At 39.9% G+C, this 21,789-nt stretch overlaps 1 protein-coding gene across 6 annotated transcripts; it reads left to right on the top strand.

The window, feature by feature from the left end:
- Nucleotides 1–7: 7 nt before the first annotated feature.
- Nucleotides 8–19,883, top strand: ZBTB24 (zinc finger and BTB domain containing 24). Of its 6 annotated transcripts, XM_030556099.1 has the most exons (9): nucleotides 8–915; nucleotides 3,799–3,883; nucleotides 3,973–4,969; nucleotides 5,441–5,608; nucleotides 5,815–5,898; nucleotides 6,618–6,701; nucleotides 9,186–9,267; nucleotides 12,609–13,399; nucleotides 18,641–18,829. In XM_030556099.1, exons 3-9 carry the CDS (start codon nucleotides 4,000–4,002, stop codon nucleotides 18,742–18,744), a joined length of 2,283 nt encoding a protein of 760 aa, XP_030411959.1. In that variant the 5' UTR covers nucleotides 8–915; nucleotides 3,799–3,883; nucleotides 3,973–3,999; the 3' UTR covers nucleotides 18,745–18,829. The 6 variants fall into 6 exon arrangements, with proteins under 6 accessions (XP_030411959.1, XP_030411960.1, XP_030411958.1 ...); XM_030556100.1 differs by lacking the exons at nucleotides 3,799–3,883; nucleotides 18,641–18,829 and adding an exon at nucleotides 18,840–19,883 and having other exon boundaries at nucleotides 3,951–4,969; XM_030556098.1 differs by lacking the exon at nucleotides 3,799–3,883.
- The last annotated feature ends 1,906 nt before the right edge of the window (nucleotides 19,884–21,789 follow it).

The raw sequence follows: 21,789 nt of genomic DNA, 5'->3' as shown, positions 1-21,789 counted from the left end.
TCTGGAAATTTCCATTACATGCATCTGATGCAGTATTCACCCATGAAAGTTTATGCTCCCATACGTCAGTCTATAAAGTGCCCCAGGACACTCAGTTGCCTATTACAGCTCCAGACTAACACAGCTATCCCTCTGGTACTTAGAAAGCCTAGTTAGTTCTCAAAGCCCAGCTGGTGTCTTTCAAGGATTTGTGTTCCACATTTTGCTGATTTTTATTAAAAATATATATATTTTAAATAAGGCAAGAGCTTTCTAAACTGTGGGACTAGACTGGCAGGGCGCTGAACAGGTGCAGAGAAGGAGAGAGAAGGTCCGTTGTGTTGCACTGGCGGCAGGTCAGGAAGTGGGGACACAAGTGAAATGGTTACAAGGCTAGGATCGATGCAGGCTGCATGGCAGACACCTGCGGACCGGGCTGCCTCAGTGGGATCCTCTCGCCCAGGTAAGCGAAGACCGACGCTAGGCCAAGCTCGAGGAAGGCCGCTCCCAAAACCGGGCGGCTGGAGGACGAGGGAGCGCGCGCGCACCGGAACGTGTCAGTCAGGGAGAAGCTGCTGGCCTACGGGGGAACAGTCCCACAGCCCCTGACCGGACACGCAGGGCCTCCTCCACCACGGCCGCGGGCCCCTTTCTTCAGAAGTCCGCGCACTCCCCCGCCGTGCGCGAGGGCAGGAGCCGGGTGGCTGAGACGTTGGCGGAGGGGCCGTTGCTGTTCGTTACAAAGGAGGCGGGGCCTGGGCTGCCGGCTCTCGGAACCTTCTCGCGGCCCTGCCCATTTACTGCTGCTTTAACGGCCGAGAGAGACGTGCGGGGAGCTCGACGCCGTGACGCAGGGTCGTGCCCCTCCCACGGGGGAGGAGAGTGCGGCCGGGTCGGGCGCGCACCCTCCCTGAACGCTGCCTGCGGCTGCCGCTGGTGAGTGAGCCCCGCCGTGCCAAGCCGAGGCGGCCTCGCCGGGCTGCGGGGGCGGCTAGCACAGCTCTCCCGGAGGGGCCGCAAGAGCCTGTGCGGGACGCGTCTCACCCCCCGGGCAGGAAGGTCTCCCCGACTCCGGAGGCTGCTGCGGGCCGGATGGCTAGAAACCCCCTCGCTGCCTGCCGGGCGAATGGTCTGGCCATGCAGCTTGGAACGGGGCGATGGGCGGCAGCCGGCTCGCTGGAGCGCTGCCAGGGAGTGTCCTGAGCCTGACCCGACCCCCCACCCCCGCCCCCGAAGGGGGCCTTTCTCTCCACAGAGTCCGAGATAGCCCCTAGTCGTAGCGGTTTCCAACATACTAGAGCCAGCCCGTGTGCGTGGCCCCCCACGCTGTAATGTGGGGACCACAGCCTCTGCTTGCACTGTCCAACATAGCACTTTACATCATGGGGAGACGTACCGCTTCAGGCTGCTTATGGGGCATGTCCTCCCCCCATCTGTAAATGGCGAAACTGAGGTGTGGAAAGGCGTGATTTGCTCAGTATTAGGGTAAACCAGGACCGGAAGCCGAGAGTAAAACCCTGGAGTCCTGCTTCCCAGAGCCCTGTTCAAACACGTGCAATGACAATCCTATAGCCAAGATCCTCTTGATAAACTGCTCATTGTTTCAGAAAATGTTTGGTTTTTTAACTTTTGGATGTGATTTGATATGAAAGTTAAAATAAATAATTCAGCCTCAGTTAAAAAAAAAACAAAAATAGATGCCAAAAGTCTATTATCCTAGTCTGGCCTGCCTTTGAGCTCTCGTCCTTTAATCTCCAGTGTGCTGTTCAGTGCTTATCTAGCTCCTTTCTGGTTATTTGATATTTAATTAGAGACCCTAGTAGCTTTTCTGACTTTGTGGTAAATTTTATACTTCAGATGTTTTCAATTTTTTTTTCCACTGTACCCATTTTTATACAGACAATGTCTTGTGGGCCACAATCCTCTCCCATTCACAAGTCTGGAAAAGACTCTCTCCCAGGTGGCAGTCATGCAAATCTATGTTACAGTTACAACCATTATTTCTATTTAAAATATCCTAATGCTGGATATTTTTATTGTTTTTATTATTTTTAGCTGTCCTAACAAATCTTAACAGCTGTAAATGAGGAGAAACTAACACCAGTAATTAGCCAGCTCTCTACAGCCCACCAGCAAATACTACCTGGATGAAAATTTGTCTCATATTTGATCATATTAGAGAGACAAAGTAGGTGAGGTAATATCTTTTTTGGCCCAACTACTCTTGGTGAGCGAGAGATTATTTTGAGTTACATACAGCTCCTCTTCATGTCTGGGAAAGATTTTCAGGGTGTCACAGCTAAATACAAGATTGAACAGAGAGAATATGTGCTAACTGCTTGTGCTAAACTGGCTGTTGGATCTTGTATTTAGCTGTGACACTGTGTACCTTTCTCAAGTCTGAAGAAGAGCTCTGTGTAGCTCAAAAGCTTGTCTGTCACCGACAGAAGTCGGTCCAATAGAAGATGTTATCTCACCACCTTGTCTCACTAATATTCTGAGCCCAATATGGCTATAACTGAGATCATATTAGTGTGCCTTCCTGTTTTATTTAACCTCCCTAGAGAGAGTTTTTTTTGTTTTGTTTTTAAACAACAAATATTGTTAGGATCTTGCATCCGGAAAGGTAATACCATTCTGTTGCTATGAATGTATACAGTACCTAAGTACCTACGTGCATGTGCAGCTTCTGCAAGTTAATGTTGTTATGAGAACCATAAATTTGAATTCCTTGACAATTTTTTAAACATGTAACCTTATTTTACATTTCTTATACGAAAGTTAACTATTTTTATGAATATCACAGGTAGCTAATATATATGGGCAAATTAAAGTTGTTACTGTACAAAACATAATTGTTGCGTTCACTGACCACTTTGTGTTTAAACATGCTATTTTATTTGTTACCTAAAAGTAGCTTTATTATTTTTGAATTTATTTCATTCTTTTAGACCAGCGGTCAGCAACCTTTCCGAAGTGGTGTGCCAAGTCTTAATTTAGTCACTCTGATTTAAGGTTTCGTGTGCCCGTAATACATTTTAACGTTTTTAGAAGGTCTCTTTCTATACGTCTATAATATATAACTAAACTATTGTTGTATGTAAAGTAAATAAGGTTTTAAAAATGTTTAAGAAGCTTCATTTAAAATTAAATTAAAATGCAGAGCCTTTCGTACTGGTAGCCGGGACCCGGGCAGCTTGAGTGGCACTGAAAATCAGCTTGCATGCTGCCTTTGGCCTTGCCTGTTCCTGTTTTAGACTATACCTGCAATACAGAATTTTACAAAAAAAAAACCCCAAAACCCACAAAGGTTGCTACCACTGGCTTAGCAGAACTGGTGTTTATATGGGTAAGGACCATCACATAAGGCTGCTCTGGCAGCTTCCACCATTTTTACCACTTGTTAGTGCTGTTTCTTTCATAACCACCTCTGGGCTGAAAATAAGCAGGGAAAGGTTTGAAAGAGAATTTTTCAGAAGTTGGAGCATGTGAAACTAGGGGTGAAATCATGCCCTTGAAGTCAATGGGAGTTTCACTATTGACTTCAGTGGGCCAAGATTTCATTATTGGTTCTACTAGAAGTCCCATCATAACCCTAAGGTATTTGTGAAAGCTAATAACTAAATTTTTTCTTTCCACTCACTTTTATTTTTTTAAAGTTCCAAAAGACATTAGTTCCAGATGGAGCAGTCATTTTGGGTACTGAACAGCACGAGGCACATTGGTACTAAATAAATAATAATTGTGAAAAATTGTTTGCATTTCATGAAGTTTTTATAGCTGTTCTTAAGTATTTAAAAAACTTTGTTTTATTTGAAGGGAAAAAAGTGTATGTCAGGATTATTGAGTCTGTACAACTAGGTCAAAAGCTTCAGTTTTGCTGCAGAAATTCCTTCATTCTGGAGTAAGTTGTAATACTTTGTTTTTTGTAATGCAAACCTCTAATAATGTTTGTTTTTGTTTTTTTTCAGTAATACTGTTTTACTCTTGTAGGTAAATCTTTTCCTGTTTGCAATAAAAATGGCAGAAGCAACTGCTGACCCTCCAGAGAAGCTTGTTGTTATCCATTCTAAGGCTCACAGAGATACCATTCTCGCTAATTTTGCTGAACAAAGGAAAAAGAATTTTCTTTGTGATATCACTTTAATAGTAGAGGATGTGCACTTCAGAGCCCACAAAGCTTTACTTGCTGCCAGCAGTGAGTACTTTTCAATGATGTTTGTAGATGAGGGAGAGATAAGTCAGTCAATTTATATGTTGGAGGGAATGGTTGCAGACACTTTTGGTGCACTACTGGAATTTATCTACACAGGTTATCTCCAGTCCAATGAAAAAAGTGTGGAACAAATATTGGCAACTGCACAACTCCTAAAAGTGAATGATTTAGTGTGGGCACATGCAGATTATCAGACCAGCCATAGCCCAAATAATGTATTACCTCTCGCATCTAGTAGTGGTGCTTCAGTAGTTGTCTTTGCAAATGACAAGAAAAATGGAGAGCCACCCAAACGAAAACGAGGAAGACCAAGAAAAGTCAAGAATGTTCAAGAGGAAAAATTTGGGACAACTTCTGTTGAAGATATGCAGCTAAGAGAGAACAATTCAGTGCAAAATAAACAAAATTTTATGAAAAAGGTTGCAGCGGAAGAAACAGTTGCTGGTGAACAAGTTCCAGTAAGGAAAGAAATGGAAGAAACTGAGCCAGCTTGTGGTTCAGAAGCTGCTGTAGATCTGTCAGCTGAGAAGGATGAGAATTATGATCCTAAAACTCAAGGAAGACAGAGCAATCAGAGTCGTTATAGCAAACGTAGGATACGGCGGTCTATCAAGCTTAAAGATTATAAACTTGTTGGTGATGAAGATGGAAAAGTATTGACAAAGAGAACTGATAGAAAAAGAAAACGCACAGGTTCTGAAGCTTGTTGCAAAGAATGTGGCAAAGTGTTTAAATATAATCACTTTTTAGCTATTCATCAGAGAATTCATACAGGTAGGCATAAAAGACTACCTTTTTTGGGTTAGGGTATGGTAACTTGCTACAATTGGTTTGCATTGGAATTGTTCAAATGTTGCTTTATAACGTGTTGCTAGACACACGCTGTATATATGGTGGATAACCAAGATTTTGTTTCTACTATTTTACTTAATTCTCACCTTCAGAGATTATAATTTTTGTAGTTTGCACACTGATTGCTGTAGTTAATTTTTTTTCCAATGAAAAAATATTAAATTTGATATTGGCAGTGCCTAGACAATGATACTTACAAAATGATTTATTTTGAATGGTTGCTATAAGGAAGCTTAGGTTTTTGTCTGTATTAAACCTCCTGGTCTACTGAAAATTCATTTTTTAATTGTGATAATATACTAGTAGCAAGATGCAGTACAACTTAGAATATTTACTTATACATTTATTAGCAATAACACTTTGCTATTTACAGTCTTGGTGCTTTATTTTTAGGAGAACGCCCTTTTAAATGCAATGAATGTGGTAAAGGCTTTTCCCAGAAGCATTCTCTTCAGGTTCACGAGCGGATGCATACTGGAGAGCGACCATATTCCTGTACTGTCTGTAGTAAGGCTTTAACAACAAAACATTCTCTTTTGGAACACATGAGCCTACACACAGGTAAGTAATCAAAGACCAATATAATCTAGCTATATTAGGTATTAGATATTTCAAAACAAACATTTCTGCTCAGTATTTTCTTTTTAAAGTAAGTGTTAGCTACCTTACAGCATAAGAGTCTGTTATACAGAAATGTTAGTTATGTTTTAGCTTAATTTTGGGATTTTAATTATTTGTGTTTTTAGAAATATTAATTTTTATTTCAGGACAGAAGGCTTTTACATGTGATCAGTGTGGGAAGTATTTTAGCCAAAAGAGACAACTGAAGAGTCATTACCGAGTGCACACAGGTATAACAAGGCTGGTGGGGGAGGACGGGCAGGCTGCCTGACTTTCTCCCCCTTCTCCCTTCCCTTGCTATGATCAGTTAGGCTGTCATCTGGTCACCAGAGATAAGTAGTACCATCACTGTTTGTTGTCAATGTTATGCTTTGTGTTGTTCCGCTACTCCTCTGGCTGAATGGTATCGATAGCTTTAAAAGGAGTTCCTACCAATTTTGTTCTAGAAAGATGGCGGCTGGATAATCATGTAAAGTGGAGAGGAACTAAGGAATCACCAAGCTCCAAAAGGAAAGTGGTAGATTCCTGATGGGGATCAGGAGTTAAAACAACCAGCATCCTTTCTTCAGTGATAGAATTAACTGGGGAAATCATAGAATATCAGGATTGGAAGGGACCTCAGGAGATCATCTAGTCCAACCCCCTGCTCCAAAGCAGGACCAAGCCCCAATTTTTGCCCCTGATCCCTAAATGGCCCCCTCAAGGATTCAACTCTCAACCCTAGGTTTAGCAGGCCAATGCTGAAACCACTGAGCTATCTCCCCCCAAATGGAATAGAATAATGCTGCATTTCTAGTGATGTGCAGGAACAGAAGTAACTGGTGTATCGTTGTTGTCTTTATATATTATATTAAAGTGGTTATTTTACAGGGAAGTGCTTTAACAAAGATCACTGAAGAAATACAGGGGATCACTTATGCACTGACACTTTTTTTATTATTGCGACAAGGCCATTCATTGCCGGAATGTAACCAGTGTCATCGCAAATTCATGGATGCAGCTCAATTAAAGAAACATCTAAGAACACATACAGGTATATATTACACACCATTTTTCTTTCAAGGAATGCTAAGACTAACTTGTTGGCTGTGATGCGGTTCACGTAGCCCATCCCTGGTTGGCAGGGAGACATCCATTAAGTGTGCAGTGATGTCCTGGCTCCTGGTGAGGAGGTATGCCCCCTAGGAATGGCCACAGGTATTTGTAACCAGTGCAAAAGAGAGGGTCATGTGGAGGCAGCCTAAAAGCAATGCCTACTATAAGATTGGGTGCTTTTCTCACAGAGAGACCTGCAGAAAGTGCTGAGAGACTCTCCAGTGGTACAGTTCTGGGTGAGGACTAGGTCAGGCTGATGGAGAGCCAGGTGGTGTTAGGAACCTACTCACTGCAACCCAAGAACAGAGAAAGCTGCTCCCAGAGGTCTTGAGGGTTGGATTATTTGTGAAGCCTGGTGACCAGCACAAGTATTACTTTTTATTATGTTTTAATGGACTTGACTTCAAGAGGAGGAATGTAATTTGAAATACATAGGACGTATGTTGCTTGGAGAGTTGGAGGGCAAGCTGAGGCAAACTGACTCTCCCATGATCATTTAGCATAACCTTCCAAGAAAGTAATTCATGTTGAAGGTCACGTTTGGAAGGTCACCTGGAAAGATTTCTTTTAAAATCATTATAATTCTCTTGTAAGAATTACATTTTTAGAATAATAGTATGTTTTTGCCTTTTGTATTTTGTGCTTACTTGAACAAAATTAGACTTTATACTACCTCAAGATCCTTAGAAATCTGTTTTAGACTTCCTGCTTTCTACCAAGGACACCACAAATACCATAAACAATGAGAATTAAAAGAGAGGTTATAATGTAACGAATTTCAAACCCTTATGGAACTTGTGCATTTTTTATCAGGTTTTTCTGCCCTTGGAGTAACAAGAAAGTAATTCAAAATACAGTGCTAGTTAATACCTTTAAATAATAATATTAACAGCAGATTCAACTTTTTCTTTTTCTGGAATTTTACAAGCATGTTTTAAATGTAGCAAAGCCTTTGTAATTCATCTTCGTGGAGGTTTAGATTTGCAAATTTGCCATGGCAAATTTAATATTAAATAATAGAAAAATGAAAATGTACTATGCAACTTGAGATTTGTATAACTTCTCATAGTTTCTCTATCTTTGACAGGGGAAAATTGCTTTTATAAATAAGGATACCCTTAAACATTTGCTTTTTGCAATTCCCTGCATATGTATAGTGTGTATGTTATTGGGTCAATGCTTGCTTTCTCATTTTTTAGAAAAAGGTATATGCAGGGATTATTTCCATTTGCAATATTGTAGCCATTGCATTTTCTATCTAGGACAGCATGCTGTGCTGTTACAGTAAGACTTGTTGGTAGCACTTCAGTTGTTAGTGGCTGCTATAGCACTGTAAATATAGCAAGGGGATGAGTGTGTAATGAGAAGAGGAAGAGGCATAGTATCAAGGTCAGGGTTAAAAACACACCTGCTCCCTGGACTCCTGCTACCCCATGCAACTCCTCCTCTCATTCCTGACAGCCCTTCCAGGACCCCTGCCCCATCCAACCATCCCTTCTCCTTGTCCCCTGACTGCCCATGGAACTCCTGTCCCCTGCCGCCCCCTCCAACCCCTCCTCCTTCTTGACTGCCCCCCAGAACTCCTGCCACTATTCAACCCTCTGTTCCCCCCCTGACTACTATCCACATCCACACCCCTGACCACCACACCGAACTCCTCTGCCCTCTATCCAAGCCCCTCACTCTTCCCCTTATCGCAGTGCCTGGAGCACTGATGGCTGGCGGTGCTACAGCTGTGCTGCCTGGCTGGAGCCGGGCCACACTGCCACTGCCACCACGCAGCACAGAGCACCAGGTCAGGCCGAGCTCTGAGGCTGCGCTGCCCCAGGAGCTCAAAGCCCTGCCGCCCAGAGCATTGCGCTGGCAGCGGAGCGAGCGAGCTGAGACTGCAGGGGATGGGGGACAGCAGGGGAGGGGCTGGAGGCTAGCCTCCCAGGCCAGGAGCTCGGAGGCTGGGCAGGATGTCCAGCCCGCGGGCTATAGTTTGCCCACCCCTCGTCTAGCTGGATTGCAACCTCTTTGAAAGCCATGCTTTCTCACACTAGAAGCATAATAATTTAACTTTGTTTATTCCTGAGTTAGCAGGCATGAATAACTTTCTTTTACACTTGTTAGTGTGCACAGTTGTGATTTCTTAGAACTTACTGTAATTATGAGCAGGCAGTCTGACCTATTGGATAGAGCATGGGAGCTCTGGAGACCTGGGTTCTATTCCAGGCTCAGCCACTGGTCACCTGGATGACCCTGAGCAAGTCAGTTCACTGCATTCCCTCAGTTTCCACATCGGTAATATGCAGCTAATGATACTTAAAGTGCTTTTAGATATACTGATGAAAAGTGCTATATGAGAGCCTGTTGGTGGTATTGATTATTACAGTAATTATAACTTACGAGTGTACTTCAAACTATCTTTTTTTTGTAGGTGAGAAGCCATTTACTTGTGAAATCTGTGGCAAGTCATTCACAGCAAAAAGTTCTCTTCAGACTCACATCAGAATCCACAGGTACAGTATAGTTTTGCTATTTATTTAGGAAGTTTTAACAGGTTTAAAATTCTTGCCATATAAATGTTAAAGATAAAACAAACAATCATTGCAACAGTGAACTTTTGCTTAGAGAAATATACAGTAATATAATTGGCTCTCTATTTAACAGGTTGTTACCTTATTATAAAATGAGCATCTTTACGCTACCTAAGATGTGCATGATTTTTATTAAATTGAGTGAATCTCTGATATGCAACTTCTAATCAAGTAGCTGTGATATATGGGTTATATGACACTAATAACCATTGCTCCTTAGCTGCACTTGATGTGTGGGTACTGATTGATTACTAAATGCTGTGAATACCATGTATTCGTTCTTTATTACAATTTATTAGCATATTTGAATCAGTGTAAAATTTTACAGATTTTAATGAGGAAATAAGTCCCATATCATATTTTTTCATAGGGGTTTTTACATTTTGAAGTGTTAGTAGGTAGTATTATGATAACTAATTTAGGCATGCTGTAAAGCTCTCCTCTCTGACAGAGCATTTCCCCTGTAATTGATGTGGTGGTGGTGATTTAACCAGAGGAGAGTAGGAAAGTCTCTAAAGTACACTAGTGACCTTGTCATGTAGTTTTAATTTATCTGGGAATCTTTTAGGTTCTACAGAAAACCCAAGTAAGTTAAAGCCAGTAATTTAGGTTGCATTTTTTAGAATGGATGTGATTTCTTTCCTAGTACAGTATTACAAGTAACACCTATGATTTCTATAGCTGAGAGATTAGGTCAGGGAGTAGGGGAGAATTCTTTTCAGTTTTATTTGGTACATTTGACAACACTGTGCATAAGCAGTTTCACTATAGTCAGTTTCTCCTGTTGCATTTGCAGATCTCTCAGCTAAAGAGGAGAAAAAAAATTAAACAAAATGGGTACACCTGTGTGTTAAGTCAGGTGTTCTTGTTTATCACAGATTCCTTGTTAATTTGAGATATCAGACCTTACACCTGAAATTGATGTCATGATATATGGCATACATCTGCTGTATTTTGTTTTTTTCACTTTAAAATCACAATGTGCTGGATTAATTTTAATAGTAAACTTGTATTACTGTTCAGATGGTGGATGCACAATTTCTAATTTTGTATTTGATTACTGCATGGGTAAATGTTATGAAGGTTCAGAAACATTTTGCTTTTGGAAGAGGGTTTTAGTGCTCATGAAATATGCCTGTTTAACAGTTAGTTGGCTCTTAATTTATTCATAAACTGTTAGTATGAGTTAATGGAAGTGCAAGTTTCCTATCAAGTTTCCTTGGTAGCATCTCTTCATTTGATATTTCAGTCATCATGTACTTATTACACAATTGAGCTACATGGTTCAGCGTTACAATTGCTGTCTTAAAGTACCAAAGGTCATAAGTTTGTTCCACTGCAGTAATTAAAAACACCCAACACTGTGAGGCCCTGAGTTCTAGTGTTACTGCAATACAAATATTTTTTTTTAAAGGGGAGAAAACTACTATTTAATTACCTCAAAAGGGTGTTTTGAGGTTATATTCATGTTTGCAAAGTGTTAAAATACTGCTACGAAGAGCTCCATAGAGAAGTCTATAAATAAATCCTTTATATCAGAAATAGCCAATAAGGGTCTCAGTGCCACTTCTGAAGATGGGGTGTTGTGTGTGTGTGGTAAGCGTGAACACTGCAGGGACTGAAATTAGATCACCCATTTATTTCATATAAGCAACTAAACAGCAGTTGCAGTAATGCATTTTGGTCTTCACTGACTTGAGCTGTATTCTAAACAGTGATGTATAAAGCTCTGTATGCTGTTGCCAATGTCCTGATCCTCCATTCTCATGGAAACATGTTTTTATCTGATCCTGCCAAATTGTTCTATGAGATACTGTTGTGTGAAAGTTTAAAAATTAAGATTACCTATTTCCCATTGTTCTTGCTTTAAAGTTTGTCAAATTCCTTTTTAAAACTTGAAGAGATTCCATCTAATATAGGGCAGGGGCTGTCTTTATTTTTGTGTATTTTATGGCATTGACTACACTGTCAGCACAAGACCAATAGTGATACCAAAAAATTTATAGGCTTCTCTATGAGAGCAGAAGCAAGTTATTACAATCATAACTGTTACCTGATCATTTTCCTGCATGGCTTCTGTTGAGACAGTTTAAATTAATCCCTGTAACTAACAAGTCTATAGCAGAGTTTTTGAACATAATATCAATTTATGTAAAATGTAAACTATTACATTTGGCCTCAAGTGTTTGGTATAGATTATAATGCCTTGTTGTAATCTTATGGTGTTCGGATATTAGTGCTTGTTTTGGCATAAAAACCTCAAGAGAAATTTTTAGGATTTACTTTGTGCAATCTGACCAATTTATTTCCAACATGGAAGGAAGTATAAATATTTCATGTTCTTTACAGTATTTTCAAATGTGTGTTAAAATGTGCATTGTTTACATAGAATTCTGCTTAACACTTTAAAGCAAAAAATGCAATAAATTGTGGAGAAAATTAGGCAGAGAGCTGGGGGAAGGCTTATTGTAGGTAAACTTGGGGGATAAACTATCTTAAATTTTAGATAGATTTTTGCAGAAATATCTTATGATAGCTTTCTTCTGTTTAAAAAAAACAACAAAAAACTGTCAAATCCCGTTTACACATTACATTCCAACATCAATGCTACCTGTTGTTTTTTTTTAAGATAAAAGTACACAGCACTAACGTCACCTCACATCCATATGACTACATGTATTGCGTAAAGGAACCTCCTAAAAATTGAGACCATTAGAGAGCTATTATGAGGCAGGCAATAAAAATCCCATTTGATTACAGCAAAACCTATTCTTTTCTTCCTAGGCCATGTGTGTCCGGAAATTAGGCTTTAGATATTTTTCAGTCAACATTAAAAATAGCTGAAGGGACAAAATAAATGCAAATTAAAATTAATCCTTAATGATATATAAAATAGATGAATACTCCAGTTTTTATGCCCCTCCTCCCCCATTTTGTCAAACCAGGGCTTCATAAAACTGAAAACTTCAATATTTCTGTATGAAGGCAGTCCTGTTGTTAACTCTTGCATGTGAACAAATTAGGGGAAACTTTGTCATATTATTGTGCAGTTCTTAAAAGTAGAATGTAGAAAATGTAGCACTGAATATTTTTCTTAATGACTGCCTGTAAGCACACTATAGTATATCAGAGATTATTAGTATTATTTATTATTGGTGGTGGTGGTATTATATTTGTGAAGAGGTATATACCAGGTAATACCTTGCAGAAAGCAGCAGTCTCAGAATTAGTATTTCTGATTTAAGTAAAATATTCTCTTACAGAGGAGAAAAGCCATATTCTTGTGGTATATGTGGAAAATGTTTCTCGGATTCCAGTGCAAAGAGGAGACACTGTATCTTACACACAGGCAAAAAGCCTTTCTCCTGCCCAGAGTGTAATTTGCAGTTTGCACGCTTGGACAATTTGAAGTCTCATTTGAAAATTCACAGCAAAGAAAAACAATTGCAAGAATCAAGCAGTGCTCCTAGCAGCAGCAATAGCTCAGAGGAGGTCAGAAACATTCTTCAGCTGCAGCAATATCAACTGTCCACATCTGGAGGACAAGAGATTCAGTTGCTTGTCACAGATTCAGTACATAACATAAATTTTATACCTGGTCATAATCAAGGTATTAGTATTGTTACTGCTGAGAACTCCCAAAATATGACAACAGGCCAGGCTGCTAATCTTGCGCTACTCACTCAGCCACCACAACAGCTGCAGAACTTGCTTCTTGCAGCGCAGCAGGAACAAGTAGAACAAATCCAAAGTATCAATATGATGGAGAACCAAATAGAGACTACACAATCTGAGCAAATGCATGTCATCACTCTTTCAAAGGAAGCACTAGCACATCTTCATGCCCATCAGGGGCAAACTGAAGAACTTCATCTAGCAACAGAAGCTCAGCACATGCAGCTGACCCAGGAACCTAGTTGTCAGTCTCATACTAACCAAGATGCAGTCCAATCCCATCAAATTAGTGAAGAACAGAACCAAAATGTACACATTTCTGAATCACATCCGCAATCTTTGTCCATAAACCACCCATCTCATGAGCATCAGATTCAAGGTCAGGCTTTTTGAAATACAAGTTAGCATTGCTTCCTTTTAAATACTTGTTTGCCTTCAGGGAACTGGGCTGAAGTGTGCTGTTCAATGACCTATGTATATCACATTTCATTTGCTACAGCAGATTATCTATTTGAAGTTGTATCTTTTGGTGATCTTGATGGATGGCTTTGTTTCCTTTATTTTAATCCGTTTATTTTTAGGGTTTTTTTACTCTAGATGTCTGCTGATCAACACCATGGCTTCTCTGCAGGGGTCAAAATGACTATTATCTGAACTATAAATGTCAAAGTAACCAATTTTTTTTTCACAACATTGATACCACATGTCTTAGATTTAATGAGCCTTCTCTCTCTAGGTAAATATATAATTTTCAGTGTGACCATTCCCTTAAGTGCATTTTAATTAATTGAATACCAAATTTGCTCATGCTTTTGATTGAAATTGATGCACTCATAGACTGGCTCTGGTTCCCTTTCTTTTTACTGTGTTGTACAATTCCTGCTCCCCAAACAAACGTTTAAATCAGTGCACTTAATGTAGAGGCAATGAGATATAGTGGCTAGATAGACTACTGGAAAGCTTGAGTGCTGTGCTATTGGCGCTGCTACTGACTTGTGTGTCCTTGGGCAAGACACTTAACCTCTCAGTGCCTTAGTTTCCTCATCTACAAAATGGGGATAATGCTTAGCCACCTTTGCAAAGCACTTTGAAGATCTTCTGATGTAAGGTGCTATAGATGTGCAAAGTGTGTGGTTGGGGTTTTTTTTCCTGACAAGACAGTCTTAGTTTAGGAGCCAGTTTATATTTTGAACTCCTTATTTTTATATTTTGAAAGCAATATGTCACATTACTTTTAATATAAAGTAATATTTATTCTTTGTTATGACTGAAACAATGAATAAAATCACTCCAGAACATGAGCTATAAAATGGCGCATCTCTTAATAGATTTTAAAAACAGTGCAACTTTTTGTTGACTAGATTAGATGTGTGCAGTTTACATTACTAATGCCTGACTTCTAGTGAAGAAGTGCTGAAATAGTATTGAAAAGACATCCTAGAAAGAAAAGCTGGGGAAGAGCATGGCTCTACAGCTTGGGGTTCAGTTATTAATGATCTGTTACTTAACGCACTGGTATGTAAAAATCCTGATAAAATATCATATGGCCAGCTACAGCAGTTTGAAGTTTGAGGCTGAGGTTAAAAATGTCAGGTGATTTTAAATAGGTATCTCCTATTTCTAGTTTTAAACATGACAAAAACCAACTTCTATCCTTAATATTTATGTTAGATTTTTTTCAAAGGAAGTTTCCTATGTAACTGGCTATATGCACCTTTGGCTAGACAGAAAGCCATTGGTATGAATTTTCATTTCTGAGCATTTGCTTTTTATCTTTCAGATAGCTACTGAGAATGTGTTATTGTAATTTGGGTAAAAAGTATATCTGTTTCTCCTTGGAGCTATACCAACTTTTAAGTAAGTTGATGTGAGGAGGGGAGACAATGGGGGAGGGGAGAAACCAATTTTACCTCCAACTGTAAATCTATTGTATTGATTAACTTGATTCATTACCTAAATTCCCTCCCAAAATGGAGAAATACTGTCTATATATGTAATGTAGAAAACCATTAACAAAAGAGAAATAGAATATAATGTAACTGTAATCCAGAAGCTAAAGATTTTGATGTTGCAAGAACTTAAAGAAAAAATAAAATTAAACTATCTCTTTTGTCTGGGCAAAATATTATTTAACATTTTACATAGTGAAATAGTTCTGCTTGTTATACCATTGCAGAACAAAATCTGAGTCTTAAATATTGCAGCATATATAAAATGGTGTTTCAAGCTTTCAGTTTACAATTGTATGGTGCTTCCCCTAGAAAAGCTTTAACTTTTTTATAACCTACATTTCTGGTTTTATTCAGGATTGAGACATGCTTATTATTATGTAAATTCCTAAATGTTTTGCAGGGCAAACTGGTCACAGCTTTCTGAGATTAAATTCTAGAAGTTTGTATAATGAAAAAACGCTGGTTATTCAAATTCAAGAAAGAGCATATATATTGAGTTTTTAAACTTTCAGTTGGTGGCTATAAAGTCACTCGTGATAGTACAAACTTACGGTAGTGGTTACTAGATATTGCCTGCACAAGAAGAGGGTTTCATTTTTATTGCATGCATTTCAACAATTTGTAAAACTAAGAACTGAGCAGGCTATGAAAAGACCGCCATGTGTGGATAGCAGGACAATGAGTCTCACTAATTTTGCTTTGTCTGTTGCTTTAAAAAATTGCTGTCAGAGTCCTTTTTTTTTTTTTTTTTTTATTTCTGCTTGTTCCTGAGGATGGGAGTCCATGTCTTTCTCATTTCCTTTAATTCTACCTTTCTCTTTACCACTAATTTTTAAAGTAATTTCCACCCTGGAAAGAAATTAGTACAGTTTACTGCATGTATGCCTGAATCTTTTTTGAAAATAATGCCTAATGCATTTGACTCTTGGACCTGGAAAAAGTCCCGTTAGCTTCAACTCAGAATGACTCCCTGGTTGTACCTGGCTAATGCATTTTCTCCAAATATTTCTTCTGTCAAACTAGTACTTTTTTTTTTTAATGACTTAACTACCTTACATATTGTTCAGTCTTGGTAAAAAGTGAGAGAGACTCGCCATGTTAAGATGAGTTTTTGGTTTTGGGATGTTGTCAGGATAATATTCCCATAGTTAAGGTAAATGTAATATGCATAGATACTTCACTAGTGTATAGAAGATTAGAATTCCATTTTGAGATTCTAGTCTCTGCTAAAACCACTCTAACTTTACGCTTTTGTTTTGTCATTATTTTCACAACTTTGCTCTTTAAAGGAACACAGTCAGATTTTATTTTTTTTTTTAAATGTCCTTACATGTGATTGCAGGTTCAAGGCTTTCACCAAGAATCAGTCCTATACAGTTCAAACACAGCTGGCAGTAGAAGATGCCTGTTGCTTTTACTCAATTTGTGAAATATCTAGCACACTTGGATGCTATGTAAACAGTAATACTTGTACTGGTAGAGATTGTCCTTGAATTTTTTTAAAAGCTTGAAATTTGTTCTCCATCTTGGAAAACCCTCCAGGTGAAAATTAAATATAAAATGGTGCTTTCACTGGCAGCAATTCTTCTACTATTTTAAGGTTGTATTTGAGCTATTGTTCAGTATGTATTTTCTACTAATTTGCTACTACCATCCATGCAACAGTGGCACAGGAGAATCTCTTTAATATCATGATCAAGACAAAAAGGTTTCAAGAATATACTGTGAGGGGAGATGGGAGGGGGGTTCCATTTAGGAACACACAAATTACCAGATCAGAACAGAAGGCCCTCTAATGCAGCATCCTGTTTCCAACAGTGGGTAGTACCAGTTGCTTCATAGGATTCGGTACAGGAATGGGATAACCATCCCATTAATGAAAGTTTCATCCTAACCTCCATTATGTAGAAGTTTGCTTTTAAAACTCTGGTATTCTTGTTTACTTATTCATTCTTTTGTAATTCTGGATGTTGTTATTACCTATATAAATGACCAGTTTGTTCTTGAATCCCACCAAGTTCTTGACTTCAGGGATATCCTATGACATTGAATTCCACGGGCTAATTTTGTTGTGTGAAAAAGTATTTCAGTTGAAATTTGTTGCCTGTCAATTTCATTGACTGTCGTCTTGTTCTTTTATTATAAACATCTGATCTACCTTCTCTCTACTTTTCATTCTTTTAAAAACAAGTACTGTACAGCAGAATTTCTTCAGTATCCACAAAGAAGCAGGTTGCCAAGGGAAATTTTTTTTGCATATGTAGATTTTTATTCCAGTAAATAATTCAGACCCATATCTTACTATGAATAGGCCTGCAAGACAATGAATGCCAGGTGTGCCATTCTTGAAATGGATCATTGAAATGTGTTGAGCTGAATTTTTTTCCTGTCAGTCATCCTGATTTAACATTTGCTATTTAGCAAAGTGCTGAAATGGATTGTACTGTGTGTAATTTGCAAAATGATGAGAGTCTGAAAAGTGCTATATAAAACCAGATTCTATCTTTCTTTTGTAACAGAGGAGTGAGTATTTATAAAAAAAAAAAAATTAATAAAAAGTATTGTTTATAAGAGTGCCATTATAGTAACAATCTAGAATTGTCATACTTTGGTAATGCACAGATGATAATAGTTATGCTTGTTTGGTTAATTTGTTACCCTTTCTCTGTATTCTTCATTCTTTGGATTTAAAGGGAGGAGGCAGTATGTCTGTAACTATAATTACGTGTGTGTGTGTGTGTGTGTGTGTGTAGATAAAAATTACCTTGGTCACTGCCCTTGGCGCCAAGAGGGTCAGGTTATTTGTTGGGCTGCTGTATCGCTGGTGCTGACGTGATTGCTAGCGCTGAGGCCTGAGCATCAGGCAGAGGTATCAGTGGTGTCTGGTGCCAGCTATTGCAAGAGGGCGAAAATGCTGACATGATTGATGCTGGCCTGGATCTCAATGCCTGGCACTGACCCTAGGCTTGATGATAGGCCCAGGGACTCCAAAAGGGCCACAGAGCTGGTGGTTGCCATTGAGGTGGCCACGGCACCTGAAGAGGCTGGCGGTGTTGCCAGGTTCTAGATCTCTTGCTGCTGGATCTATCTGAATGATAGGACTCCACCTCAGACTCCGAGGTCTCTGAAGAGGAAGACCACGTAAGAGCAGTACTGGGTGGTGCCAGGCCTCTGGCTATTGGTGCCATCTCCCCATGTGGGTGACCAGCACAGGGGAATGGCGCAGCAGAGATGGGGAATGGTGTGACATCATTGCCAGCTTGCCCCTAGATTGGATAGGTGGTTGAGTTGTCACTGGTGCCTTGTCCCTCCTTGGAGAAGGTGGTGCCATTAGGTGAATAAGGTCCTCCACTGCCTCAAAAGTCGTCTCCGGAGTCGAGAGGAGTTGAATGTCCTGGCCACAATGGTCCGGAGAACGGTAGTGGGCCAGACTCAACTGGCCTCCTTGCAGGCAGTAGTCAACGAGCCCCTGGGAGGCACTGGGCCTGAATTAGACTGGATGGGCTGAGCCCTCCCTGCTTCTGGCTCCATAGGCTTGGGAGGGGAGAGCACCCCCTCCTACCTCTTTTTTTGGAGCACGGGGGACAAAGACTGGTGCCTGCCAAAAGTCTTATGTTCGGCGCCCTGTCAGTGCCAGGAGTCCTTAGCCTACTTTGTTGTCGTGCCAGCTTGCGCGCCATTGGCGCCGGTGTGCTGCACACAGAGAAGGAGGTGCTTGGCATGGGCTCTGCCAGCCTGGGGTCGGACAGCGGATGGAGGGCTGCTTCCATGAGGAAAATTCTGAGTCTCTGCTCACGATCCTTAAGGGTCCTCAGCCAAAACCCCTTACAAATGCGGCACTTGTCCTTTTTGGTGACTCTCGTCAAGGCTCTTCAAACAAGAAGTGTGCCGGTCACTTGATTGGAGTGGACATGAACAACACATGTTGAAAAACAAGTTACGAAGACGGTGAGTAACCATTTTTTACTTCCTGTAATTTCTACATAGATAACTGCATTACAGGAAGACCTTCAACACCATAGAAACCTCCAGTAAAAGGTAGAGATGGTTTTAAAAAAAACTGGATCTGTTTCTAAAATAATACTGAATTGAAAAAGTTAGACTGCAAAGTTGAAGCACTGCATGATTTTATATACTAAATTAACTATATTGCAACACTTAAATGAGGATAGGCCAGAGCTTCAGCGATATCCACCAGGCTTTAGCCTTGCCTGGCTGAAGACAGATTTGTTAGATTAAGTTTTTAGAAAGATGCACCAGTTCATGGACATGCAAAAGGGAGACTTGCGTAATCTAAACAAAAGCTCAATTAGCAAATGTGTGTACATTTAGTTTTTAATATGCTATTGAATGCTAAATTGGATTCCTCCTTAAGTTTCATTCTTGAATATATTCTGGATACCAGGATGTTACCTGTTAATAAGGCAGCATGGTTCCAATGTGCAGCTTTGGTCAATAAAAGTGAATCCTGCAGAAATGGAAAGCTTGATTCCCACCAAATACTGATCTGTGACTATTATATAGCTAACCTCACAGCTAACAAATAATTAGTATGCTGCAGAAAGGGAATGCCCAAAAAATTCAAAGCAATTTGGGCTGAATTTTTAGAGATCTATGATTAACACAGACCCTGAAGATAGATATGTTATTTCCCCTTGCTTTATCCTAACCATCTTCATTTACTTTTGTGTAGTATTATGAAATCTGGTATTTTGGTGTATTTGTTGTATTTGGGAAAAATTATAAATATATCTTTTTAAATGGCCTATTTGCCTTCAATCTCCATAGCACAGTTGTGTATTACTCTGTGGCACATTGAAAATGTATTGGTCTAGGTCAGATGTTCTCAAACTGTGGTCCACAGACCACTCCATTCAGGTGGTCTGTGGATAGTTCCCTCTAAGGTGTGTGCCTCGGCAGCTGCACACGAGAGAATGAAGGGCCACCTACCTGCATGGCTCCACTAATTAGGTGCCTGGACCCTGGAGAAGATGCACATGTAAGGTGAGGTGGTGGCCTTGGGGGGGAATGGAAGTAGGTGGGAAGGGGACAGTGGGGTGAGAAGGGGGGGGGTACAGGGCTGCGGCAGCCAGAGAAAGAGGTGACTTTCCCCAGCTCTAAGGCTGCAGCTGCCAGGGAGAAACAGCCCTCCTTCCCAGCCCCAACTATGTGGCTGCTGTGGTGGGGGAGAGAGGGAGACCCCTCCCCCCCCCCCACTCCTTCTAAGCCCCAGCTCAAGGGCTGCCGTGGCAGGGGGAGAGGGCACATCCATCACATTAGAAGGGTAAGACTACTGATATTAAAATGTGAGTTGTGTGCTTTTATTTGTAGAACAAAAAATAATTCATTATTAAGGTTTTTTTATGTAGAGCTTTTATGCAAAGCGCTTTACAATAGTTTGCCAATGGTACAAACAACATTTGGAAAGATGTTTGAGAACCACTGGTCTTGGTGAATATGGATTGTTGTTTTTCATATTTGACTCATTTTGTTTTAACTGGAGCTGCCACAAAACTTCCAGTATATCTCAGAAACAAAGTAGTCTTGCCACTTAGATTCAGCGTACCACATGCTGGAGGGACCTTGGCTGCGTACATGAGGAAAAAAGGTATATTTTTAAATGTATTAAAATCCTAGTATACACGAGGCAGCTGGCCAAGATAAAACCTAGGCTTACCCTACTAACCTCAACAAGTTAAAACTACAACTGCCTTTGTATATCGTGGGATTTAACATGTTAAAAAAGATGCACCTTTTTCCTAGTGAAGACAAGACTTGTGTTCCACCACATAATGGGAAGCCATGTTGTCATACTAAAACTAATCATCATGCAGTGAAAAACTAAGTGAAGACAGGAACCAAAAATTAACTTTTTGCTTGACTTATAAAAAGTGATAGTTTACAGGTGCAAAACTAAACTGCTGTAATCTAGGTTTAAACCAATATAAATATCTACCCACTTAACCATATTGATTTAACATCATACCTTCAATGTGCAACTTTTTGGTGTAGGTCCACTTCTGAGAAAAATGGCCATAATCTTCCACTCAAGCAATCCTCGCCACAGCTGGCAGTGTCTTCAGTCAAGGCAACAAACTTCATGATCAACATGGACCATTGATACTGTTTTCAACAACTTTTGGAACATTGGGGAAGAAAACTAAAGCTGTGCCAATATTAAACAGAGTAAATGGGAGATAATGCAGGTAATTTATAGGCCTGTCAACCTGACATTGACCCTTGGCAAAATACTGGAATGGTGATATGGAACTTAATAATGAATTAAACAAAAGTAATATAATCAATACCAATTATCACTACCATACCTTGTTCAACACCAGTGTCTGAGTTGCTCATGCAGCCTTTTATGCCCTCTAATCTTCCTCTCAAGATGTTTGCCTATAAATATCCAGTGATCCTGACTGCTTTTCTTAACTTTATTTCAAGGGTCGTGCATATCTCTTCAGAACCCACTGTCTTCTGGGTTTGAAAAACTACTAAACTTTTATTTAACCAGATTAAACAATTGCGTTCAATAACTCTTCTTCTTACTTCACTAAGGAAAGTGTTTTCTTGTAAAAGACCAGCAGTGCTTTCCTTCCTAATTCCTTGACTGCCTCTCTGATTCTGTTGCTCCTCTCCTCAGAAGCCAGCCTGAGGATACTTCAATTTCAGATGCCCCAGAGTTCCAAATGGGCAGTCTCAATGGAGCTTCCATATAGGTGTCCAAGCCTTTGTGTCTCCGTGCACCCAATGGCATGTTGTTTTGGGTATTCATCCCACAACATACCTCATCACACAATTTCTCTTTTAACAG

This window comes from Gopherus evgoodei, chromosome 3 (assembly GCF_007399415.2).
Source record: "Gopherus evgoodei ecotype Sinaloan lineage chromosome 3, rGopEvg1_v1.p, whole genome shotgun sequence".
Taxonomy (NCBI): domain Eukaryota; kingdom Metazoa; phylum Chordata; order Testudines; family Testudinidae; genus Gopherus; species Gopherus evgoodei.
The sequence above is the reverse complement of the archived record's forward strand: the minus strand, read 5'-3'. Positions and strand labels throughout refer to the sequence as shown.